This window comes from Sorex araneus, chromosome 3 (genome assembly GCF_027595985.1).
Source record: "Sorex araneus isolate mSorAra2 chromosome 3, mSorAra2.pri, whole genome shotgun sequence".
Lineage (NCBI taxonomy): Eukaryota > Metazoa > Chordata > Mammalia > Eulipotyphla > Soricidae > Sorex > Sorex araneus.
This window is the reverse complement of record NC_073304.1, coordinates 96,122,980-96,150,303: the sequence shown is the minus strand read 5'-3', so window position 1 is coordinate 96,150,303 and position 27,324 is coordinate 96,122,980. Positions and strand designations below refer to the sequence as shown.

At 47.4% G+C, this 27,324-nt stretch overlaps 1 protein-coding gene across 1 annotated transcript in view; it reads right to left on the bottom strand.

The window, feature by feature from the left end:
- Positions 1 to 16,574: 16,574 nt before the first annotated feature.
- The window catches only part of TMOD2 (tropomodulin 2), a 58,908-nt gene continuing 48,158 nt past the window's right edge, over positions 16,575 to 27,324 (bottom strand). The window contains exon 10 of the mRNA XM_055130291.1: positions 16,575 to 24,862. Coding sequence (XP_054986266.1) covers positions 24,828 to 24,862 — 35 coding nt within the window. The 3' untranslated portion in view covers positions 16,575 to 24,827. The remainder of the gene's footprint in view (positions 24,863 to 27,324) is intronic.

The following is a 27,324-nucleotide window of genomic DNA, read 5'->3' as shown; positions in this document are numbered from 1 at the left end:
CCAGAATGATCTTTTTGTTTGTCTTTTGGGCCAGACCAGGTGTTGCTCAGGGCCTACTTACAGTGTGTTGCATGCGACTCACTGTTGGGGGTGCTTGGGACTGAACCTGGACCCTCCCCCCACATCCAAAGCACGCACACAGCCCCTGAGCGATCTTTGAAAAAACAAATCAGATCATGTCTCCCTGCTGCTCTGAACTGCTCATGGTTTCTTAAGTCATTTTGAACAAGATCCAAAGTTCCCACCCCTGCAAGTCCTTACCTGACTTATTTCATTTCCTGCTATACACACTCTCATCCTGTTCCTTCTTACTGGCCTCCTTGAGGTTACCTAATCCTGCCTTGTACACGCCCATCGAAAGGGTTCAGCCCTGCACAGAACGCTTTTCCTCTCAAATACCCGGGGCTCGGGTTCTTGTTCTAATGCAGGTTCTGACCATCTCACCTTCTTCCTCTTGCTTTATTTCATAGTACTTGTCCCTGTCTGCCATTATGATGTGGACTTTTGGGGGGGCAGGGGTGGGTGGGTAGGGGTCACACTCAGCAATACTCAGGGTTACTCCTGGCTCTGCGTTCAGGAATTAATCCTGGCAGGACTTGGGAGACCCTATGGGATGCTGGGGTTTGAACCTGGGTTGACCATGTGCGAGGCAAGTGCTATGGCTGTCCTGTGGCTCCAACCCTATGATGTGAAGCCAAGGTCAGACAGGAATCCTGGTTCCCTCACACTTGCCACAGAACCTGACCCAGTCCACACAGATTTGTAAATAAATACTGACCCCTTCCTTCTCCCCATACCACTTCTTTGGGACACAGAACCAGAGGGTTCACCTGGTAAAGCCAGGTAATGCTCTGAAGGGATATGAACACTAGCTGGACAGGGGTGGCTCATGGGGAAGAAGGCAGTGAGATGCACACTGAAATGGAGAGAGAACTCTCTTTTGTTTTGGGGTCACACTGGATGGTGCTCGTGGTTGGCGCCTGACTCTGGGCTCAGGGATCACTCCTGGTGGTGCTGAGATGCTTTGTGCAGTGTTGGAGATTGAACCCAGGTTGGAGCTCTTTTTTTAATTAATTAATTAATTAATTGCTTTTTGGGCCATACCCAGAGATGCTCAGGGGTTGCATTACTCTGGCCCCAGGAGCTCTCTTTAAAGACTGATTGGAGCTAAAGAGATAGAACAGCAGGAAGGGTGCTTGCAGGGTGCTTGCCTTGCATGCAAACAAGCTGGGTTCAATCCCAAGCACAGCATATGGTCCCCTGAGCCCCACCAGGGGTGATTCCCGAGTGCAGAGCCAGGAATAAGGCCCGAGCACATGAAATATGCACCTCCCCTTCCCCCCAAAAAAACAACCCAAAGCCAAAATAAATCAAAGGAGTACTTTAGGGTCCAGAGAAAGCAGGTACAGCGTTTATCTTACATCCAGTCAACCTAGGTTGACTGGGTTCAATCTCTAACACTCTACATGGTCCTTCAAGTCCTGTCAAAAACAATGAAAAGAAAAAGGACTATAAAGCTTGTCATTATTAGGGGCCAGAGAGATAGTACAGCAGGTAGGGCGTTTGCCTTGCATGTGGCCTACCTGGGTTCTACCCCCCGGCATCCCATGTGGTCCCCCAAGCACCACCAGGAGTGATTCCTGAGTGCAGAGCCAGGAGTAACCCCTGAGCATCACTGGGGGCGACCCAAAAAGAAAAAAATAAAAGCTTACCATTATTAGCTAATAGTTAGGGAAACAATGCAAGACCCGAAGAGAGGAAAAACAGCAAATACACTGGAGTGACAAGGCAAATATGTTCCCTGCACATGACAGATGGAAGATGGAAACGCTGTTTCCCAATATTTGTTCTCCTCTGGCGGCCAAAACCGCAGGAGGTTGTGCTGTGACTCCCGCAGACCCTGCCACATTCCTGCTCCTCCTCTCTCCACGTGGATGTCACAGAGCCCTCCCTAGGCTAGCAGGCGGAAATCTGCTGTGGCCAGTGACATGTGAGTGGCAGCGACACTGCTTCTTGGCAGGAGGTTTGAGAGCCGTTGCCCACTGGGCAGTCCTTGCAGAGAAGGGCCTGTCCACGGGCTGACCCTGCTTCGGGGCCATCAGCGTGTCTGTCAGGGCAGGGCCTCAGGCACACACAGGTGCTGGCAACAGGGACCGGGAAGCAGCCTGAGCAGAGATTACAGGTAGCTTCTTATTAGCACAAACTGATGCCTGCAGAGCCCCAGGGGTGAAAGGGGCCCTCCCAGACAGCGCTGTCATGACCCGCTCCCTCTTCCCCCATGCATGAAGCACCCTTCAAATCATAAAAAAGAGGTTCCATTCAACAAAGGGGAGAGGACAAATCTGCGCGGCCGGCTGAAATGTTTGAATAAGGGACAAAGTACAGTTCCTGTTCGTTTTTAGGGTTTGGTTAAAGTTGACAGTGATTGATAAAATGACACTGTGACTTCAGGCATTGCAAGCCCTCCTTCGTGTGAACTTTACCTTGTGACCAGGGCCAAAGTGACTTGGTAAACGCCTGTTGCACCGGATCAATAGGGACAGTGAAAGTCAGTGCAATTTTCTTATCAAAAGGGGCTTCTTTTGATAAAACAGGTGTTTTTGGTTTTGTTTTTCTTTTTTGCACTCTACTTAAGTTTTTAAAAAGTCATGTGCTTATGGGGGCCAGAGCAATAGTATAGCAGGTAGGATGTTTGCCTTGCATGTGGTGGGCCCAGGTTCGATCCCTGGCACCCTGCATGCTCCCCTGCACACTGCCAAGAATGAGCCCTGAGTTCAGAGCCTGAGCACTATGGGGTGTGGTCCCAAACAAACAAACAAAAAAGATTTTTGTTTTATAGATTAGGGATCACTTAAGCTAAAGACCATGAAGCTAAAAACATATGTTAGCTAACACTCAAATCACTCAAATAATTTTTCCAGGGGAAGGTCAGGCCATACCTGGCTGTGTTTGGGGATCACACCTGGGTGGAGTTGGGGGTGGTAAACTATTCACAGTACTGGGGATTGAACCCAGCTTGGCCACATGCAAAGCAGGCGCCTCACCTGCTACACTCCCTCTTCACCCTGCTGGAAGGAAGGATTTCAATCTGGGAGCTGGGAGAGAGGTGAGCATTGGAGAAGACTCACACCAAGGCCAGCGTATACTATTTCATAGGGAGGATCAGGCAAATTCTTCAGCCCCATGGCCCCATCTCTGCGTGGCAAAGGCCTCCTCCAGTTTCACTGTCCACCTCAAATGCCTACTTCTCATGAAAACTTCCCTCATGCCTTCAGCTGGAATTAATGTAATCATGCCTTACATGTTCTTACATTTCCTTATTATGCTTCCACTGGAGGCGTGCTGAATACATACTTCAGACTTTGCCCAAAGGTTGAGAATGAAAAATTCTTTTTACCTGAAGCCAAGGTAGGTGACAAATATCACTATCAAAGCAGAAAGTTCTAGAATATACAAAGAAACTTAAAATAATTTGCAATATATATATATATATATATATTTTTAATGCTGGTGCTAAAATTGCAGTGCTGGGGCTGGAGCAATAGCACAGCGGGTAGGGCATTTGCCTTGCACAAGGCCGACCCAGGTTTGATTCCCAGAATCCCATACAGTCCCCCGAGCACTGCCGGGAGTGATTCCTGAGTGCAGAGCCAGGAGTAGCTGCTGAGCATCGCTGGATACTGACCCAAAAAGCAAAATAAAATAAAATTGCAGTGCTGAGGGCTGGAGAGATTGTATAGTAGGAAAGATGCTTGCCTTGCATGTGGTCAATCCAGATTTGCTCCCTGGCATTCAATATGGTCCAGTGATCACCACCAGGTGTGGGTCTAAAACCAAAATAATAATAAAAAGAAAATAAAACTGCAGTGCTTCAGGTTGGAGAGAGCACTCAATGGTCTTAGCAGATGCTTTGCATGCAGGAGACCCCGGTTCATCCCTGTCACTGCACCATCCCCCAAGCACTGCTGGGAGAGACCCCTGAGCACTACCCTAGAAGTAGTCTCTGAGCACCATTGGGTGTGGCCCTGTAAAAACAGAAAGAAAGTATAATGCTTTTCTGGGTGATCTCCCAAGAAGTGCTTGGGCCCAGTAATGTGGCACTGCTCAGTCTCAGAAGTGCTGGGAGCCATGCCTTCAGGGCTATGCTCTGCCCAGCATTGCCCTGGGAGCGCCACGTGGTTGGTGCCAGGGATTGAACTCGGGGCCTGGCACATACCAGTTATGTGCTATAACGCTTCAAAGAGGTGATCTGGGTCCAATCAATGTATGCATGAGGCCTGGGCTCATCACTGGCACCACATGGTCCCCCAAGAACTGCCAGAGCAACCTCAGAGCACAGAGGCAGGAGTAGCCCCTGAGCACCTCTAGATATGGCCCCAGAACAAATAAATAAATGCTATGTACATCAATCTGTTACCATGAACAGATTTATGAAATAATCTCTAGTTTCCTTCCCTCTATTACATTTTATAAATTTTAATCTATTAAACTTGGTCAATTTTACAATTTTTTTTTTAAATTTCAGATTTTAAAATCAGTATTCAGGAACTACTCCTGGTTTTGTGCACAGGGTCACTCCTGGTAACACTTAAGGGTTTATATGTGCTGGGAATCAAACTGGCTCCACAAGGCAAGTGTCTGAAACCCAGAACTGTATCTCCAGGCAGTTTAATAATTTTTTTTTTTTACTCCTTTGGGTCACACCCAGTGATGCTCAGGGGTTAATCCTGGCTCTGCCCTCAGGAATTACTCCTGGTGGTGCTCAGGTGACCATATGGGATGCTGGGGATGGAACTTGGGTCAGTCATGTGCAAGGCAAACGCCCTCCCCGCTATACCATTGCTCTGGTCCCTAATTTTTTTTTTTATTACTAAAAGAGAGATCCTTTTTTCTTTACTAAAACAGAGAGTTCATACAACTAACGTATCCTTTTATATTGCAGTTACTAAGCCTACTCTCATTTACTTAGCTGTTCAACATTTAATTTTTAATTATTTTTAACTGATTTTGAGCACATAAGAAACCTTTAATAATCAGCAACTGCGGCAGCATCTTGCTTCTTGCCTACTCAGTGCTCAATATACATTTTTGCTTTGATAGAATTTCAACAAATAACTTTCAAATTACATCCAGAACATGTGTCTGTACTGAAAAAATATATATGCTTTCAAATGTTTTCATATGTATATTATATAATAGCAAATCTATGAGTCTGTACTGAAAACATTTATTTTCATACATATTTTATTTATATGTTATATATTAGTATATATTGGCATATCCAGTACGCCACGGGTAGCTTGCCAGGCTTTCCGAGAGGGGCGGACACTCTACCGCTGTGCTATCACTCCAGCCCCAATAAGTCTCACAATGAGAGACGTTACTGGTGCCCGCTTGAACAAAGTTGATGAGCAACGGAATGACAGTGACAGTGATATTTATATATATATAATAGCAAATATAAATGACATTGATTGTTCCTACTATAATTCAGTGTCACTCTTGGGACTTGTTAGCTATAACATTTATACACCCATAAATATCTACTATGCCAATGTTCAGGACGACAGAAATGGTACTGAAGTAAGCAATCCAAAAGTTGAGACCCAAAGTCTGGGTCACATAGCAGATTTCTGGCCAAATCCCAAGACTCCGTCTAAGGTTACTTAAAACAGAATCAGCTTCTTGGCACATACGCCCCGCTTCTTGCTGACAAGCTCTCAATCAACAGCATCAGGCCCTATTTTACCCATTGTGTCTTTCGTAGCTGAGGTACTGGATTAAACCACAGTGTTAGTTTTGTTGAACTTTATCTGTCTAGATACAGGCTTATACTTTGTCCTGTGCGGTTATGATACTTTTTATGATACCAGAGATGGGAGGAACTCATAAATGGGAGGCATGCTTGCTATCACTGAGACACATTCAGTTCATTCTGAATCTGTCAAACAATTCCTTGTCCTGTACTGGGGATATGGCTCATCAGACCAGTGCATGCCAGGACTCCCCTCCCCCCCACCCCAAATCCCTTGTCCTTCCCAGGGTTTAAAATGAAAGATTCAGTATTCTGTCATCATCATATTCAAATTATTGGTAAACCACAGATCAAAACCCACCAAGGAAAGAGCCCAGCAGTGGCTACTAATTTCCTCTGGTTAAAAATTTCTTATTCACTGGGGCCGGAGCGATAGTACAGTGGGTAGTACATTTATCTTGCATGGGGCTGACCCATATTTGATTCCCAGAGTCCAATATGGTCCCCCGAGCACTGCCAGGAGTAATTCCTGAGTGCAGAGCCAGGAGTAATCCCTGAATACTGCTGGGTGTGACCCCCGTAAAAAAAAAATCTCTTATTCATCAACATCTCAGTTACAATTAGGAGTCTTAAAAAAGAAGGACAAGAGAAATAATTCAAGGGGCTGGAGCACCGCTTTGCAGGTTCAATTCCCAGCACTGGGGAGCTAGAGAGATCATACAGTGCTTGCCTTGCCCACAACTGACCCAGGTTCGATCCCTTGCACTGTTTGGTCCCCCAATCCTGCCAGGGACACGAGTCTGCAAGCAATAAGCATTTTCTGGCTAAAGGGAAAAATGATAAAAGAGAGAAAGACAAAGTGGATACAAATCACCAGAATAAGAACTGTGGGGTCGGGGCTGGAGTGATAGCACAGCGGGTAGGGCGTTTGCTTTGCACGTAGCCAACCTGGGTTCGAATCCCAGCATCCCATATGGTCCCCTGAGCACCGCCAAGGGTAATTCCTGAGTGAAGAACCAGGAGTAACCCCTGTGCATCACTGGGTATGACCCAAAAAGCCAAAAAAAAAAAAAAAAAAAAAGAACTGTGGAGTCATTAAAGACCAACTCTCAAGGCACAAAAGAGTGATTTTTTTCCTGAGGAATCTAAAGGAAGTGGCCTCAGCAATCCATGGATGGATTCCACTTAGGAACGGGGAGGAACAGGGGGCGGGAGAGATAGTACAACCGGTAGGGCACTTGCCTTGAATATGGCTGAGCCAAGCTCAAACCCCAGCATGCCATCTGTTCTTCAAGCACTGCCAGGAGGGGTCCCTGAGCACAGCACCAGGAGTAAGCCCTGAGCATCCCCAGGTGTGGTCCAAAAGCAAACAAACTTAAAAAAAAAAAAGAGGTGGGAAGAAGTAGAAGGGGGAACTACTCAACTACACTGATCCCTTTTTTGGTGAGGGAAGGGGAGCAAGAAGTTAGAACAAAGACACACACACACACACACACACACACACACACACACACACACACCAGGTGCCGGCATTCGAACTAGGGCCTGTAGAAGGTGGAGACCAGATCATGGGGATGAGGCCCTGAGAGGGTGATTAGTGCCCTGATCACAGGGAACCCCAGCTGGAGCCCCCCAGCTTCCAGCTTCCCTTGCTGGCTGGGCTGGAACCCATCTCTGCTCACCCACTTTCTCCCACATGAGGCTGCGTGTGGAAGAGGATTAGCACCCAGGCCCCAGGCCCCAGCATACACCAACCCTGCGGCTACTTTGATGGGGAACATCCTAGCCTGAAGTACTGTGAATAAAACCTAGCGTGCGTGCCCTGCTGTGTGTGGTCAGTCTGTTTGTTAGAGCAGCCTGATGGAGGCAGGTATGTGCACCATGTGTAGGACATGAGGGTAGCTGGCTGGCACTCTATGTCCCTCCTGCCACACACAGTTACAAGGTAGTTTATGATTAAGCTTCAGTCATACAATGTTCCGATACCCATCCCTTCACCAGTGTACATTTCCTACCCGCATGTCCCAGGTTTCCCTCCCACCATTCTCTCTCTCTCTCTTTTTTTTTTCTTTTTGGGTCACACCCAGCAATGCCCAGGGGATACTCCTGGCTCTGCACTCAGGAATTACTCCTGGCGGTGCTCAGGGGACCATATGGGATGCTGGGAATCGAACCCAGGTCGGCCGCGTGCAAGGCAAATGCCCTACCCACTAGGCTATCGCTCCAGCCCCCCTCTCTCTCTCTCTTTTTTTAACAATTTTTATACATTTTATTTTCATAAAGTCGTTCACAATAGTTCATTACAGATAATATTTGAACACCCACCCAACCAGCAAGTATCTTCCCACCACGAGAAGAGGGAAGTGTGTAAAAGTTGTTGATTCCATTCTGGGGTCCTTTAAGACCATATATAAGAGAATACAAGCAAGTATGTTAAAACCAAACACATGTGTGCTGCTTTAGGTACATCAGTGGGCTGGAGTATAAGAGGTCACACAAAATGCGGCCATGCACTATAGGAAAAATTGCATCGCTCTCTTCCGGGAGCTTTGTTTTACTTCTGGATCTTGGTCATTGATGAAATTACATGGCGCTGGGGCAGTTTGTGGGTGTGGCTGCCTATATATATATATATATATATATATATATATAATATATATATAGAGAGAGAGTAAGGAGAGAGAGAGGGAGAGAGAGAGAAATATATTGCATATTTAGGTTAAGCTTTTCTTGACTTTACAGAAAAATTCCCTCTTGGAGAGCCCAGCAAGCTACCAAGGAGAGTATCGCACCCACACGGCAGAGCCTGGCAAGCTACCTGTGGCACACTCGATATGCCAAAAACAGTAACAATGACGATCCTCATTCCCTTGATCCTGAAAGAGCCCCCAATATGCCATTAGGCTACACTAGCATGCGACAGGAAGGAATGGAGATGTTACTGGTGCCCGCTCGAGCAAATCAATGAACAGCGGGATGACAGTGATACAGTAATATATATATATATATAGATAGATAGATATATATAGACATATCTATATATCCCAAAGATGAGTACAATTATTCTATGTTCCTCTCTCTCTTTTGGATTCATTTCACTCAGCATGATACTCTCCATGTCCATCCATTCATAAACAAATTTCATGACTTCATTTACCTGGGGGCCGAGTAGTATTCCATTGTGTAGATGTATTATTGTGTGACTGGAACTTTTTTTTTTTTTAAGTAGAAACAGATTTGGAGGTTTATAGGAAAGGGAAGGAGAGAGAGAAAGTGAGAGCAAACAACACGCTGTAGACAGAACATGGGCTTCTCCATAGGCGGAGAGAGCCCCAAACACATCCCAGCATTAGACATGAAAGCATGAAAGGACACATCTCAAGAGGGGAGATGCGGGCGCCACACGTGCTTGGCCACATGGGCACAAGCAGCACATGGGCTTGGAAAGTGCCTGGCACTGTTTTGGAGATGCTGTAAGAACAAGTATGATCCAACTGGAAAAAAAAGAAACCAGGGAAGGATTGGGGATGCTTTACTTGGGGGATTGAAAGTACTGGATGGTTTGTGAAAGGGTGTGTGTGTGTGTGTGTGTGTGTGTGTGTGTGTGTGTGTGTTGAAAACCACAGTACACCTTAGGAGCTTCAGAGAAATGAGAGTAACACACACACACACCCCTCCTGGCCTGAGGGTTGGTGTTTTACCTTTATTTCCAAGTTTCTGGAGTGTTCTAAATGCTGAGAGATGGTAATGAACTCGACTGATGAAAGACGGTCAAGGTTGCTGAAAGCCCAAACTGAAAAGGACAATTGCCCATTCACGAACCAAAAAATCTGAAAGATCTGCATGTACTAGATCCTATCTGGGCCCCTGCCTCTATTGTTCCACGCGGTCCTTTTTGCCTCCTCTCAATATCAGCATGGAGAGGGGCTAGTGACAATAACCCAGTGTCCTCAGTATCCCTTGCAGGACACAGCTGCCCTGAGTCTGTCCTCATTGTGGACAAGAACTCTGCACCAAGGCCGAGACTTGATACAGTAGTCAGCTGCGTGTCGAGCTCAGGCCATGCACGTGTGGGCAGTTACAGTATCGGGCCACACCGAGGAGGGGACAGAGACAGAGTGTGCCATGAGTCCTGTCCATGACAGCACAGCCTTCTTGGAAATACCCTTATCACAGCCCTGAGCAGGCCCAGATGCTGAGTTTGTGCCAAGGAGAGAGACCCAATCAATAAATTATTAACTGAGCTGGCTTCTGGGGACATCTGGGGGACCCTGGGGTTGACAGGTGACTCAGAGCTTGTGCTGAGTGAAAAGGGGGAATGATACAGCTCAGCGAGATTCCCCCTACCATCCCCTGGGGCTCCTGGGGAAGGAGACATCGCTGCCCTGCTCCTTCCCAGGGAAGATTGGGGTGATGTCAGCCTTTGGGGGTGTGTGGTGGCCACCCTCCTTGTAACGTTCTCAAGCCTTTGCTGGAAGAGACCCAAGGGCGCCAGTGCTCCCTGAAGCAGAGTGTGGAGCAGAGGTGGATTCAGGTGGGGAGGAGAGCACAGAGACCCTGCCTCACGGGAGGGGGGAAGGGCCTTCTCTATGGGAAACTGCAGGTCCCTGCTGGAAAGGCACCCTGAGAAGTGACACCCTTCCCCAGGGCTGTCTTGCGCATTGGTGACAGATACTGAGCAGTGGTGTTTGGGGAAGGATAGTAACCGGGTGGCTACCTCGCCCCAGCGGCTCCCCCAGATGAGAGTGAGGATGCGAGGCTCCCTGGAGGGCGGGACAGTGAGGGAGTGAGGGTCAGTGGGTGGGTGGGATGGGCGCCCTGCAGGGGAGCCCTGTGTAGGTCCTTCTCCTCCTCACAAACCACCCTGTTCCCTCCGCCAGCGCTGGGTGCAGGCACCACCCAGAGATGCTGATGGTCATGTGGTCCATCAGCAGGGTCTGTGGTCCTAGGGGAGAGTGTCCGTGCATCTCTGAGGATGGAGATGGTCTGCAGGGAGGTGTCAAGGTACAACTTCCCCTCTTCTGAGACGTGTTCTGATGTCCACATCCTCCAGCCACACGGAGGATGATACACACGCCCCTGCACCCGCCTGTGGGCAGGGGACACCTCTGGTATTCACACCCCTGCTGGGGCCAGGGGACATTCCCCCAGAATTCTTACTGCCCAGGAAGCAGAAGTTCAGGATTATTGGTGTTTGGGAACCTAGCCAGGACTCTCAGAGGCATGTGATTCGGGGTAAGATGGCACCAACACCTACTTTTCTGGAGAGGGGTCTACAGGGAGGCACCTTACAGAAACTCAGACACTGGGGTGCATTTCCCTGGAGGGTGCTGCTAGAGGTACCTTGTCCAGAAATCCTTCCAGAATATGCTGATGACCAGAAAGCAGTGCGGAGAATGCGCCCAGAGGGCAGGCGCGTGTGTATCATTTGAGGGAGCATTTGGTTTACTCCCCGGTAAACCAACTCTGTCTGTCCCTAAACTGGAATTTACCCCACCCCAACGCTCAAGCTGAGAGAACAGGTTTGAAAAAGACAACTTCTTAGGGGCCAGAGAGACACGGTACAGGGGCTAAGACGCTGAGGCCAACAGACCTCTGCCGGTGTATTGGAGCTCCAGCAGGTTAACAAAGAGAGCAGATCCTGACCGGGAGCGGCTGAGTCTGGGTGACACACATAACCTCGGCGTGTATCCGGGATGTCCTGCTCCTAGTCTGGCTTGGTAACCCGGGCACGTTCCCCAATTATGCTCATGTCCGAGAGGTGGTCCAGACCCGGCTTTTCAAAAATCACGCTTGGGAGTTTCTGCTTCTGTAGTCTCCTGCGAGCGGCCTGCCAATGCCCCCTCCTAGGTAGATATTCCTTAACACAGAGCTCTCACCTGTGTTCAGGGCCCACACTTTTTTTTTTTCTTTTCTTTTTGGGTCACACCCGGCAATGCATAGCGGTAACTCCTGGCTCTACACTCAGGAATTACCCCTGGTGGTGCTCAGGGGACCATAGTGGGAATCGAACCCGGGTAGGCCACATGCAAGGTAAACGCCCTACCCGCTGTGCTATCGCTCCAGCCCCAGGGCCCAGACATTTTGGAGCAAGAGCTCTGGTGGTTCTGCTGGCATAATGAAAATAATGCTCTCCCACATCTCAGAGGGTTCTGCTTGGCTTCTTTTTTTTTTTTTTTTTTTTAATTTTTGGCTGACTTTTGGTGGAAATTTTCAAAACCCCTGAGCACAGGAGTAAACCCTGACTACAGCTCTGTGTGGTCCCAAAACAAAAAAAAAAAAACAGTTCCCGGCACCAATGATGCCTTGAGTATTACTAGGAGCAACCCCTGAGCACTGAGCCAGTAGTAGTCCCCAAGCATCGCCAGTGTGGTCTAATCCCCCCTCCCAGCAAAAAAAAAAAATATATATATATATATATCAAAAAAGAATTTTGAAAAAAGAGGGGGAGAGCTGGAAATATAGTACAGCAGGTAGGGGGCTTGCCTTGCATGTGGCCAACTTGAGACTTGAGTTTGATCCTCAGCATCCCACGTGGTCCCAGGTGCTGTCAGGAGTGATCGCTGAGTACAGGGCCAGGAGTAAGCCCTGAGCACTGCTAAGTGTGGCCCCAAAACCAAGAGAAAGAGAGAGAGCATATGCCCGCCACACCGGGCAGCTCCAGGCAGCACCACCATCAGTTCTGATGAACTCCAAGTACAGGCTGTTCTATTCACTGACTATTCCCACGATATCTCATTCCTTATCCCGTGTGAATCTGCACATTCTCGTAGAAATCACGGCTCCCCTTCTAAGTGCTTAAGAAGCTCTCAAGCAGATGACACACTCTGCCAAAGTTCTGCTCAGGGCCCGTCAGCTTAGTGGTTGACAATCTGGAGAATCCCGTCTGCCCTCCACCATCACACCCTGTTTGAGTTACAGATCTATCTGCTTCTCTGATAGACTCTCCTTTCTTTTTTTTTTTTAATTTTATTTATTTTTTTTATTAGTTTATTTTTAATTAGAGAGTCATCGTGAGGGTACAGTTACAGATCCGTACATCTTTGTGCTCATGTTTCCCCCATACAAAGTTCGATAACCCATCCCTTCACCAGTGCCCATTCTCTTTGTGCTCATGTTTCCCCCATACAAAGTTCGATAACCCATCCCTTCACCAGTGCCCATTCTCCACCACCAGTAAACCCAACATCCCTCCCCCCCTCCCCAGTCCCGTCTCCCCCCACCCCACCCTGCCACTATGGCAGGGAATTCCCTTTTGTTCTCTCTCTCTCTGATTAGGTGTTGTGGTTTACAATAAAGGTGTTGAGTGGCCATTGTGTTCAGTCTCTAGTCTGTATTAGGCCCGCATCACACTTCCCCCACATGACCTCCAACCACATTTTACTTGGTGGTCCCTTCCCTGAGTTACCCAGAATGAGAGACCAGCCTCCAAGCCATGGAAACAATCTCCTGGTACTTATTTCTACTATTTTTGGGCGTTAGTCTTATAGACTCTCCTTTCTTAGGTCACCTGGGCCCAAAGCCTCGCCCAGCAGCCTCCAAGCACAGTTTTACCCAGTTCCTACTGGAGTCCCGAGACCTCCTGACAGGAGGCTGTGGGCATGAGCCCATGTCTTGGCTGGGGGGAGGAGGGGGCGCGGGAAGTAAGCCGGGAGTGTGGGAGCACAGCTTCTTAGCGCCATAGGGAGAGGCTGGATCTCACGTCAGACTCCATCAGTTGCTCCTGAAGGCAAAGTGTTTGTCATTGTCACTGTCATCCCATTGCTCATCGATTTGTTCGAGTGGGCACTAGTAATGTCTCTCATTTTGAGACTTAATGTTACTGTTTTTGGCATATCCAATATGCACGGATAGCTTGCCAGGCTCTGCCGTGCAGGCGCGATACTCTTGGTAGCTTGCCGGGCTCTCTGAGGGGGGCAGAGGAATCGAACATGGGTCGGCTATATGAAAGGCAAACGCCCTACCGCTGTGCTATTGCTCCAGCCAAGGCAAAGTGAAGTAACAGAAAGATGAATAAAGAGAATCACCTGGGACTAGCCCGGAGTCTGCAGGAGCTAAACTACATGACAGCGAGCCAAGCAGGACCCTGCACTCCGCCCTAGCCCGTGTCTTTTCAGTCCTGAGCGATCCAGAAGGGTCTTTCCGCCTGCTGGAAATGGACAGAAAAATCCAGTCACGTTCCGCTCTGCTTCAGCTCCCAACCCTGGCAGCGGGGCACGGGCAGCCTGCAGGCATCACTGTGGTTGGGCAGTCACGAAGGTGAAGCTGGGGACAGTCATCTCCAAACGCTTTCATATACTGGGCACTGGCCCCAAGGACAGACACCCTCTTCCTTACGACAGTGCTATGGGGTACGATGACTGTCCTGTTCTACGGATGAAGAAACCGAGGCGAGGGGACTCGTAAACACACAAGGCAGAATTGAATTAGTGTGAGCCCAAATAAGGGTATGCTGGGAACACTTCTTTTTTTTTTTCTTTCTTTTTGGGTCACACCTGGCGATGCACAGGGGTTACTCCTGGCTCAGGCACTCAGGAATTACTCCTGGCGGTGCTCAGGGGACCATATGGGATGCTGGGAATCAAACCTGGGTCGGCCGTGTGCTATTGCTCCAGCCCCAACACTTATTTCTAATGGCTGATAGAAACCTTGACCTAATTACAGCACGTCTTGTCACTGGTGTGGGGCAACAAACAGAAATGAGAGGCCTTTGCCTGCTTTTTGCCTGTATGGGCTCATCAATCGAAGTAACAGCAGTACAGCAGGAGGGTGGGAAGAACTGGGTTTTCTTACTTTCCCAGGGTAAATCTTTACAATGTAACTTTATTGTCCTCAGTGTTCCAAGTGATAAATCCCAGATTAGCTTTTATTTTTTATTTTATTTTATTTTATTTTTTTTGCTTCTTGGGTCACACCCGGCGATGCACAGGGGTTGCTCCTGGCTCTGCACTCAGGAATTACCCCTGGCGGTGCTCAGGGGACCATATGGGATGCTGGGAATCGAACCTGGGTCGGCCGCGTGCAAGGCAAACGCCCTACCCGCTGTGCTATTGCTCCAGCCCCCCAGATTAGCTTTTAAAAATCAAGTGATTCAAAAGGCAACACAAAATTTCAAAGGTGAAACATTTCTTTTTTCTTTTTGGGTCATACCTGCCTGCAATACTTGGGCTGGAGTGATAGCACAGCGGGTAGGACGTTTGCCTTGTACTCGGCAGACCTGGGTTCGATTCCTCCGTCCCTCTTGGAGAGCCTGCAAGCTACCGAGAGTTCCCGCCCGCAAGGCAGAGCCTGTCAAGCTCCCCATGGCGTATTCGATATGCCAAAAACAGTAACAACAGGTCTCACAATGGAGACGTTACTGCTGCCCGCTTGAGCAAATCGATGGACAACGAGATGACAGTGCAACAGTGCTGTAATGCTACCTGCAATGCTCAGGGGTTACTCCTGGCTCTGCACTCAGAAATTACTCCTGGTGGTGTTCTGGGGACCATATGGGATGCTGGGATAGAACCTGGGCAAGCCACATGTGAGGCAAAAGCCCTACCAGCTGTACTATTGCTCCAGCTCCACCAGGTGAAAAAAGTAATTCATTGGGATTATTGGTGCTCATGCTTCTACTTATCATCATTATTATTTGGGGGGCTTGAGGGCCATACCCAATTGTACTCAGGGATTGCTCCTGGCAGTGCTTTTGGGACCATGCCCCACCCTTCCACTCCCCTCCCAGATTATTTTAAACAGCTGAGTCAGATCTGTTTCTTTTATTTATTTATCGGTTTTGGGGCCACACCCGGTGATAGGGTTTACTCCTGGTTTTGCACCCAAGAATCACTCATGGCTGTGTGCTGGGCACTATGTGGGATGCCAGGGATCGAACCTGGGGAACCTGGGGAACCTGGGTCGGCCATGTGCAAGCCAAGTACCCTACCACTGTACTACCTCTCCGCTCCCAACCTATTTCTTTCAATGATGGACTTCCTTCCTCTGACTACTTCTCATTGTCTACCTACTTCTTATCTTCAAAAACACTAACCACTTGTTAGTCCTTCCTGCATGTCAACCATTTAAACAAATCAACTTCTAATAATCTCATTAAATCAAGTTTTAATTGTAAAAGGTAAATTGATTAATTCCTACTAATTAAGATTTTTGATTGGTTAAAACCAACGATTTGGGGGACTAGAGAGGATAGTATAGCAGGTAAGGCACTGCCCTACATGTGGCTGATCTCTGTTCAATCCTCAGTACCATGTGTAGTCCCCTGAGCCCCTCCAGGAGTAATCCCTGAGCACAGAGGCAGGAGTAAGCCCTGAACAGAGCCAGGTGTGGACTTAAAAGCAGAGAAACAAGACAAAAATAAAGTCGAGCAATTAAAACAGTAAACACTTGGCAAGGATATGGCCCAAATGGTAAGAGTGGATGCCTTGCATAAAAGGCTTTGGTTTTTTGTTTTGTTTTGTTTTGATGTTGGGGTTGAGGTTACTGGGCCACGCTCACAGTGCTCAGTGCTGATTCCTGGCTCTGTGCTCAGGGGAGCTTATTTGTTGCTGGGGATAAAACCTCTACTGGGGTCAGCTTCAACTGACCCCATGAGCTTCAACCTTGGTAATATCTCTTCAGTCTAAGGCTCTGGGTTGCTCTTGGTACCAGATGGCCTCTGAGCACCACTGGTAATGACCTCCAGAACTAAAACACAGAAAAATCCCAAATACACTTACCTTAGCATTAAGTCTGGTTAATTCCACAGGCTCTAGCATTACAACTAATTGTTTAACTGGGATCCTTATTAGTGACCCGGGTAAAAACATTACACTCTTCATACATTTTGTTTTATCACACATTTATTTCCCACACAATGTTCAAGTTTACATTTAAAAGGCAAATTAAATTAACCTTCAGTTTCCTAGTGAATATAATAAGTGCCTACTTTTGATTGAAAAATGTCAAAATGAGACATGAAATTGCGGATTTTTCAGTAACTGCTTAGTCAAACAAATATTCCCAATTTAAGATTAATTCATTTACAAAGAATTATTTCCACTGTTCTCTTTAAAACAATACAGGCACACAGAAAGTCACATAATAGGCATCCATATTGATAAAATATTACAGATTGGTTGCATGCAAGTATTTTACATTTTTTAGTACAATGAAAAATGCTGTTTATTTTTCTAAAAAAAAAGAAACAAAATCTAAAGCCTTAATTAAAATATAAATATTATTCCATGACTATAATATAGTGAGTTTTTTGTTTGTTTTAGAAAAACCAAAGTGGCAGAATTTTCAGGTTGGAATAAATTCCTTCTTAACTAAAGATTGTCTCTGGCAACATTAGCTTACTAAAATAAAATTTCCTGAAACAGCATCTTATTATCCATCTCATTCCACACATCTCACCCCATGGTCAATTCCTTTCCATTCATATTTTGATCGATATGGGCAGTTTTTGATCCTGGGTCAGCTTCTCTCAATCAGGGCACATTTCTGATTGGATTCTCTGTTATCTACCCAGTCAACATGTGCTCAGAAACACACACACACACACACACACACCACACACACGCACGCACGCATGCACACACGTGCATGCATACCCCCTCCCACCCACACACATGCACACACACAGATTTCAAATAAAAGCCTGTGAAAAAAAATTCTGTGTACTGTTTCCTTCTTTGTATTTTCTCCTCTCCACCATTTCTGAGGAGAATTTTTCTATTTATTCATTTTATTTGTGATTTATTTTTACTTTATTATTATTTTTGGTTTTGGGGCCACACCTGGCAGTGTTCAGGGCTAATTCCTGGATTGGTGCTCAGAGATCATTTCTGGTGGGGCTCAGGGAATAGAACCCCAGTCAGCCATGTGTAAGGCAAGCGCCTTACCAGTTGTATTATCTCTCCAGTCAACCAATTTTTTTTCTTTGCTTTTTTGGGGTCATACCCGGAGATGCACAGGGGTTACTCCTGGCTCTGCACTCAGGAATTTCTCCTGGCTGTGCTCGGGGGACCATGTGGGATGCTGGGAATTGAACCCGGCTTGGCCGAGTTCGCTGCCCTGCCCAAGGCCCTGCCCGCTGTGCTATTGCCCCAGCCCCAATTTTACATATTTGTTAAATGGCTCATCCAGACCGATTCTGAAGATGCTAAAAACCAGATGTGTCATTTGATGCACAAAATGAAGCTAAGCGAGCTGGAGAATCCTGCCCAATGATACACACCGCTGACATTCACATCAGAACTGTTTTCCCCAAAGATCACCTGCTGGCAAGTGGGGCACACTTTTGAGGGGCTAGAGGACGGCTCCACCGAAGTGATGTTTATGAAGCACCCACGATGTACAAGGCACGTTACTAGATGCCATGCAGATACAAAGATTCAGGGGACACCCCCTGACTCCAAGCGCTGATGAGAATCCTGCAGGTGTGTGTCAACCCGGGCCCAGCAGAAAACAACACTGACCAGGACCGAGTTTGCTGGTGATCACAAAGCAGCTCCGGGACCCCTAAGGACAATCTCTCCGCTGCCTCCAGTTATGCCTCAAAAGTTGTAGTTGGCCACACCCTTGCCCGCCAGAGGTGACAGCGCTCGGCAGGAGGGGAATAGAGCCCCTGATGTCCTGCCATAGGCTCTGTGTCAAAATTCCAGTCATGTCCCAGGGTCAAGGTACTTACCAGAAAGACCCAGGAAGATGCCCAAGTGCACATTTCAATAGTCTAGAACATTCCTCCTCAACCGCTCCCACCTCTACGTTGAAAGTAAAAAAAAAAAAAACAAAAAAAAAACCCGCTTCTCACTAATCTACCGACATTCAATCCCCCATACTTGAAAACATGTGCTGGTCAGAAAAAAAACTAAGTCAATCCAGGAGGCAGCGGAAAACATCAGTGTATCTATGATAAAGGTGAGTTCCCACTTGGTGTGACCCTTCCCTGGGTTTTTCACTCAACTATCTGATCACAGTCTCACCACAACTCTGTGAGGTAGTTAGTGAAGATATTATTCCCATTAGACAGCTGGAGAACCTAGGGGCTTGCCCCCAGGCCCCCAGCTAAGAAAGCATGGAGCCAAGGGTCCAGATGTCTTGACTCCTAAATCCAGGGCTCTTCCCCCTATATAGTCTATAATTGTCAGGCAATTGAATGAATTGCCCAGAATCGTATACCTGCTAAGTGTTGGTGATGGGATTAGGAGACAGTCTCCAAATCTGCAGTATGGTGCCCTTCCACCATACCCACGAGTGGAGCCAGTGAGCTCAGAATAACTCCCGCGGGAGACATCTAGGCCAAGTCTTGTCTCCATCAACCTCCCCGGAATCAGCGATGCATCGCAAAAAACGGGGTAACCTCTATGGCCCTCCCAGAACACTTCCCAGAGACAGTTTACAGAGTTAAACCTCCTTTGCCTCATCAACCAAGAGAGGAGGGGGGAAGCTGAGTTGATCTCAGGCCTTGAGTTACACTAAAAACCCTTCCTTTCCATCTTCCTTCCCCGCCTCACTCAGCCCCCCACCCCCGTTTCTGGCACCCACCTGGGCTCATGGGGTACTGGGGACTGAACCCAGGTTCATGCAAGGTGAGCACCTCGCCCCGCTCTATTATCGCTCTGGCCTCTCTGTTCTTTTCACCAAACTTCGGAAGCAGAGACAGAATCCAATCTGAGCTACAGTGGGGAGGGAGAGGCAGTGAAGAACCTGTAGGTTCTGGATCCTTCTTTCCACAGCAGCGTCTTTCTGGGAGGCCTGCTCACTCGTTAAGGGTCTGCTGCTGCTTCCAGAGCTTTCCGCCTTTCCCTTCGCACCTGTCCCTGCCTCTGCGCTTTGAGGACAGGCTGAGCTCAAACGTCCCTTCTTAGTTCTCTGCTCATTACAGTAACCAGAGCTGATACTGCATCATTCGTGGGAGAAAGGAAGTTTCCCAATTGTGCCTGAAAGCCCAATGCCAGGAACAGTCCCTCAGATGAGGAGAAACATGCCACAGAATCTAGTAATCGCAACTAACTCCCTTCCCACTTTTGCTAATGTGATTAATTCACCTGAACGAGAGAGAGCATCTAATTTTTCGAAAAGGCATTCTACCCCCCACGTCCAAGGCCAGAAATATATCAATTCCTGTTAAATCCATATTTCTATTTCCTGTCTCCTGTAAAGTCATCTAGGATGGGTCAAAGCATATCACATCCATGAGAAAAGGAAAGGTCCCCCTCATTTTTTGGCCACTGGAAAGGACCGAGGCCACAGCACCTGCCTTCTGCAAAGAGTCTGACATGCTCGTGGCATTATTCTGAGCACAGTGGTCTTCCTGATAGGGACAGTGTTGCAGAGGACAGGCGCTGGAATGATGTCAGATGGGCTTTGACTGCACTGGACTGAGGGCTCAGGGCTGGGAGAGCCACAGGGGCTGTGGCAATGAAGGACAGTCTGTGTGGCCGAGGCCCTGAGCCGAGGCTGGGAGACGGCTTCTCCCTTCAGTGTTCTGGATGGAGCCAAATACCTCCTTAGGGTACGTGGCCATTTGAATGTACAAAATCCCTATATACAAAATACCCTACACAGATGGAAGCAAGGGGCTTGACCTTGTTCATGGAAATGGAGAGCGTCCATTTTTGACACCGAGGTGCATGGAGAGATTGGCTCGAACAATGACATGAGTTCTAGGCTGCTAAGAGTTATTCCCTATGAGTTATCTCTATGGGAGTGATGCTCTATGAGTTATCTATGAGTTATGTGGTGAAATTTAGGGGCTTGGGGAGAGGCTGGCGACCTACACCGCAGACTCCACAGGGAGCCTCCACTTTCCCGTGGGCCTGCAGCAACTCTGAAAAAGGACAAGGAAGTGGGACTGAGGAGACGGTGTCTCCCTTCAATCATCTGTCCAGATGTAGCCATATACCTAGTGACTTAGATATGTGGCAATATACACCACACACACACACACACACACACACACACACACACGCACGCACACACACACGCACGCACACGATGCGTATTTACATTATATCCTTCCAAGATGAAAGGAAGGGATTTATTCACATGGATGAGGATAAAACAGCTCCAGTGGTACACTGCCGGTGGCTGGACTCAGGACGGGCTCTCTAGATGGCTAACTTGCATCTGCTGAAAGCCATCTCCCACCTCGGCTGTGGCAGGTGGAGACCAGAGGAGCCAGCAAATCCTGGTGGATTTCCCCCGCCCCCGTCCCCCATACACACCTAACAAGAAGGGGACAGGGGAGTCTGTACAAATTTAGGAGGGGGCAGGAGGAACCTGTGGGAATGATTATCTCCCTTAGTCAACTGCCCAGATGTTACCAAATATCATGACATTATATTTGGCAAATGCACACATATAAAAATAGTTTATACACATGACAAGTGGCGAGGAAAGCAATGACGCACGTGGTTATAACCAAGCTTCTACTTACAGGCTTTGGACCAATGGACCTATCCATGAAATAACAGGTTCTTAAAAAATATGTTTATCTCCTGATAAGTTTGTCTTTAATATGTGAATACTCATGGAAACGTCTCCTTTCAGCTACTTTAAAAACACGAGTATTGATAAGATAGACTCTTCAATATGAAATATCTGATTTTACAGGCTACTCCATGGGACCCATCTATTTTACAAGCTGAAAAACTGGGCTAAAACGTTATAATATCAGCTTCCTTTAATACTGTTGATCACTGCAGCATATTTCCTGGAAAATTCCAGGCTTTTTTTCTTGCTTTCTGCCAGGATTTGTTAAGAACGGCTTGAGCAAATACCCCACCACCCCTGCCCTAGCACTTTGTGGCTGTAGAAAACACTCCACGATCCAATATCTTTTAGGGGTGAAGGTAATAGAATGAATTAGAAAGAGAAGGAAAATGCCTTACTCTGAGGGCCCTTAAATCCATCTGCAACAAACAGCTGAGAGAAATGTTTTCCCCTTTGACAACAGGGGACCCAAACAGATTACACACACAAAAAGAACTGTACACATTTCATCCAGTGGTCAGTGGTGGATGTTTACCAACCAGTGACCCAGTGTGGGAAGACTCTGCTTTGTAGCGTTTTGTTATTTCCCATGGTATAAATTTCAAACTACCAACAATAAACAGAGCTTCCAGCTGGGAAGAGATGTGTAACAGCTGTACAGATACTCGGGATTTCTGCTCTACAGACACAACAGATTAAAATGATCTCAAGAGCATAAAAATCGGAAGTTATATTTGAATGTTGCTGGTTCTGTTTGCTTTTTTAGGGGGTCATGCCTGGTGGTGCTCAGGGCTTATTCCTGGCATTTTTCTCAGGGATCACTCCTGGAGTGCCAGGGATCAAACCTGGGTCAGCTGTGTGCCAGGCAAACAAATGTCCTACTCACTGTACTACCTTTCAGGCCAGCCCCAAGTGATGCTGTTTTTAGATAAATATAACTCAATTGTAAGTTCTACCATTTCATTTTTAGTAATGGCTGTGTTTCAGAATGAGTTTATTAAATTCTTTTTTTTTTCTTTTTGGGTTACACCTGGTGATGCACAGGGGTCACTCCTGGCTCTGCACTCAGGAATTACTCCTGGTGAGGCTCGGGACCATATGGGGTCCTGGGAATCGAACCCGGGCTGGCTGTGTACAAGGCAAACGCCCTACCCGCTGTGCTACCACCCCAGTCCTAGTTTATTAAATCTTGATCACTTAAAGACTAGTCAGACTTCACGAGTACCCCAACATGAAAAAGGGAGAAGGAAACACTGATTTAGTATGTGTGGTAAAAAACAAACCCAAGGATGTTTAGGCCTCCAAATGTGTCAACATGTCCTGATTAATAGTCTCTCAACATATATAAAATATTCTCCAGAAAAATGAAATGATTCCTACGTGTGTGTGTGTGTGTGTGTGTGTGTGTGTGTGTGTGTGTGTGAGACAGATGTAATACTTAAAATAGAGGGGAAGGGTCAATGTTCTAAAAGCTATCCTAACTCATTTTCATGTGCTTTAAATGCAAACTAGAACAAATATGTAGGTTATCTCCCCACTAACTTCCTGGCTGCCACTTCCTACAATTTAGATGCACTCAGTTGCATCTAAGATTCTAGACCAGGTCCCCCTTCTCTGCCTGGGCTAGCAATCGCTCTAGCTCCAGGAGTCATTAGTAGAAGGAATAATGGAATCACATCGGAAAGCAGACAGACTGAAAGGGGAGGAGGGGGCTGTGCTGGTCAGTGTCCACATGACAGCTGCAGGGAACTGCCAGAGGCCAATTTCCTCAGATCAGCACTGCATCAACCCAGCTGGGTGCACCAGACAGATCAATACCTGCTACCATGCAACCATCGAGTAAACAATAATTCACACTAGTTCCTGATGTTTGCAAATGTATGGATGCTCTGACTGTGAGTGAAAGTCTGTATGACTGACTTAAACAATTATACTTCATCCTGTGATTTTTGGTGAAAAAGATATTATATATACATATGCATATACATTTATCTTTAGCTTGCACAAGATGTAACACAGCTAGATGGAGATTATCTTTTTACACTGAAGATGAAGCAATGGATGCTTCTAAAACTTGTCAGCACGACATAATCATGTGTAGTGCAATTATTCTTGCTTCATTGGGAGCTGTCTTAACGGCCTCCCTCCCCTTACTAACACACATCTCCCATCGTGCCTGGAAAATGTCAAAACAGCTTTGTAAAAAAAATTCTCCATAGAGCGATGTTAAAAATTAAACTCATGCTAAAATATTAATGAAGGTAGTATGCCAACTTATTTTGCTATCAGGAAATCTGTCCTGAAGCTGTTATCAGTGGGTTAACAAGTAAGTTTAAAAATATATATATACATATATAGGTATGTATTTTTTTTTTAATTTTTTGCTTTTTGGGTCACACCTGGCGATGCACAGGGGTTACTCCTGGCTCTGTGCTCAGGGATTACTCCTGGTGGTGCTCAGGGGACCATATGGGATGCTGGGAATCACACCCGGGTTGGCCGCGTGCAAGGCAAACGCCCTACCCGCTGTGCTATCGCTCCAGCCCATAGGTATGTATTTTGGGAGGCTGGGGAGAGGGGGAACACCTGGCTGTGCTCAGTGGTCATTTCTGGGGATGCTCAAGGACCACAGGTGGTTGCAGGGATGGAACTGGAGTAAGCCATGTGCAAGCAAGCACCTTAACTCTGTACTCTCTCTCCCTGGCTTGTAGGTTACTAAATATTTTATACTTGTCTTTATGTATGTATGTATGTATGTATGTATGTATGTATGTATGTATGTATGTATGTTTCTGGGCCACACCTGGCAGTGCTCAGGGCTTGTTCCTGACTCAGTGCTCAGGGATTACTCCCAGAAGTGCTCAAGGAACGATACAAGGGGTGCCAGGGATCGAACCAGAGTTGGTGGTGAGCAAGGCAAACATCCTACTCTGTGTGTACCACTGCTCCGGCCCGTATACTTGTTTTCTAACTCTGAGAAAGAATCAGAACACAGTCTTGCTCTTTTGAAGACGATGCCGCCAACTCTTGGTCAGCAGGACACGTGCACTGGGCGGCATTTCTGGAGTATGGGAGAATCTGTGCTAAGCCCATCATGGTTTCTCACCCAGTGAAATCTTGGCAATACTTTTGCATGTAGTCATCAGAACACTTCAGATGCAGTGAGCCTAACTCAAAGCTATGCATGTAAACGGAGATTAGGCCTCTATCACAATCACAGTTACAAAGACATGAAGACAGAAAATTCCATACAGGAAATTCAGTGGTCTTTTTTTTTTTAAAAAAAGCCACACACATAAGCCAGCAAGATAAGTCACCATCAAGGTGGTTAAAGTGTTTCCAGTTGCTATCCCTGCTAAGACCTGCAGAAGTCCACTAGTGCAAGTTGCCAGAGGTGTCTGGGGGCAAATAACTGTATATATTAAAAAATTCAAGATAAATAAGGAGTGCTAAAAAAAAAGAAGAAAAAAAGAAAGACAACTGAATTGTAAATGGAACGGTTAATGGAAATCAACAACCTTTGATAAAATGGTCCCCACAAGGAAGAGGAGCTTTTGAATGGCTGCCGAGGTGAGACTTTTCTTCTTCAAGATTACCGTCTGTCTCCTTCCACTCGTTTCTTACGAACTAGGTGAAGAAAGAAAGGACTAAATTGAAGGCACATTCCATAGATTCCAGACGAACAACACATTTTTCTATGACCCCCGACAATAAATGGGAATGGTATGAGTTCAGTGTCTTGTGGAATTTTATATTTAAATAAAGTTGTGGCTGCAAGCTCGAACATCAGAATTTTCTCATTCCTATGGCATACAAGATCCAGAACAGACCCAACAAAATGGTCAACTTCTGAATATTTCCATGGTCATGTTGCCACAGAACTGGCTTGGGACTCTGGTTGCGACCTGACCACCAGCTGGCTCTCACAACCTACTACCAACTCTGACTGCAGCTTGAATAATCGGGAGGAGCAGCAAACAGAAGCTAGGCATTTCTTCTCCTTTATTCTCTTTTGATTTGGGGGCCACACCTAGCAATGTTCAGGGGTTACTCCTGGCAGTGCTCAGGGGACCAGATGGGATCCTGGGGATCGAAGCTGGGTTGGCCGTGTGCAAGGCAAGTGCCTTACCTGCTGTGCTATCACCCCAGCCCCCAGAAGCTAGACATTTCTAAACCTGTTTTAAAAGGAGTACTCTTATGCAGGGGCCAGGAGATTGCTCAAGGTCTGTGGAACATGCGTTTCCATGTGCTAGGTTTGATTCCCTGGACCACAGGGCACCACAAGCACTGCTGGATAGAGCCCAGTTGGAACCTGACACCCCAGTACTAAATTGTTAGATCACAGAGTTGGGCCAAGTATTCCTACAAGTGGCCCCCAAGCCTCCCAGAGCACTGTTTGAGAGAACCCTCGCCCCCCCCCCCAATCACGCCAACCCACCCCTCCGAAGCATCAACCACCATAGCAGTACACTCAGAGGGGGCACACAAAGTCAGAGCCCAGACATTCCTTTAGGCCGGTGCTTCGAATCCACGACAGTGAGACCATCTGTTCCCCATTTCTCTCTCTGATCCTCACCCGCAAGCTCCAATCTGCCCTCTTCGGCTCATACAAAGGGGCGTCCCTAATATCCCTCGATTCAGCAAGAAAGTGGCCTGGCGGGGAGGTCTTGCCCAAACTTAAGCGGCCCGCAGGGCACTAGGATTAAGATAAAGGAGCCAGAGAGAAGGTGAGGTCTGGGGGGGCCTTGAAACCCAGAATACTGCCCAGAGGGGTCTTGTAATTGTTTTATTTCTGCTCCGTCTCCCAGAAGAATCTCTCTTGGAGAAAACCCAATACAAAGATGTGTGTCCTGATATACAAAGGCCCTTGGATGTGTAAAAGTCTAGCCTGGATAGATGAAGAGAATTAAGGCATTTGCCCAAAGAATGTTGTTCTCCTTCTGATAGCTAAGCAATAAATATTGTACCTGGGGGACAGTCGGACTGTAAAGTTGTGAGCCTGGCCTGCGCTTTCTCTCCCTCCCTCTCTCTCTCTCTCTCTCTCTCTCTCTTACTTGTGTCTCTTTTCTTCTCTTTTTTTGCGGGGGTGGGTGGGTCATACCTGGCCATGCTTAGAGCTAACTCTGGGTGCTGCACTTAGGAATTAATCCTGGCAGTTCTTGGGGCCATGTCTCTTTTCTTTCTTCTTCTTTTTTTTTCTCTTTTTGGGTCATACCCAGCGATGCACAGGGGTTACTCCTGGCTCTGCACTCAGGAATTACTCCTGGGGGTACTTGGGGGACCATATGGAATGCTGGGGATTGAGCCTGGGTCAACTGCATGCAAGGCAAATGCCCTACCTGCTGGGTAGCTCCAGCCCCAACTCTTATCTTAATCTTTGCAGTGTCCCTGCCTCAGGCATGTTCACTCGGGGCTGGACCCTGGCAAGCCTCCCCCCAGTGGGAAACATGAAACAGCTGCCCAGAGTTGCCTCCTGTGCGCAAGGTCACCTCCCCACTGCTTCCTGCCTCGTGTTCCTGTGACTCCACACTGTTCATCTGTGGGCTGCATGTGCTTCTCCTGGCTGCTTTCCACTGCTGCTCCCACCCATTCCTGAAGCCCTGTTTGCTGGGCCGCCCCCCGGGCATCTCCTACTGCACCCTGAAAGCAAGCCTGTGCCTCGGGGGCCACAGGCCATACCTGATTTGGGCCTTTGGAGCACGTCTGGGCAGACAACTGGACGCTTACCATTACCTGTCCCTCTGGGTCTAACTGTTAGATGACCCCTTGTCCACTCTCTGAATCTCTGCAGGGCCTGGCACTGTTTATTGGGTGGGGCACTTTGGCCAGTTTGCCCGTTCAAGGCCTGGCCACTCTATTCCTGACCCTCAAACTGGTCACTGAGGCCTGCTGTTGGCCCAGTGGACTACTGACTCTAGACAATCCCTTTGCTTGCCTGCTGTAGGCTGAGGGGATGTCAGCTGACCCAGCTTTCCCAATCGGTCCCATTGTCTCATTCTGGGTCTGGAGAGATAGTATAGTGGGTAGGGCTCTTGCCTTCCATCTGGCCAACCCAGGTTCATTTCTGGCACCCTGTATCGTTCCCCAAT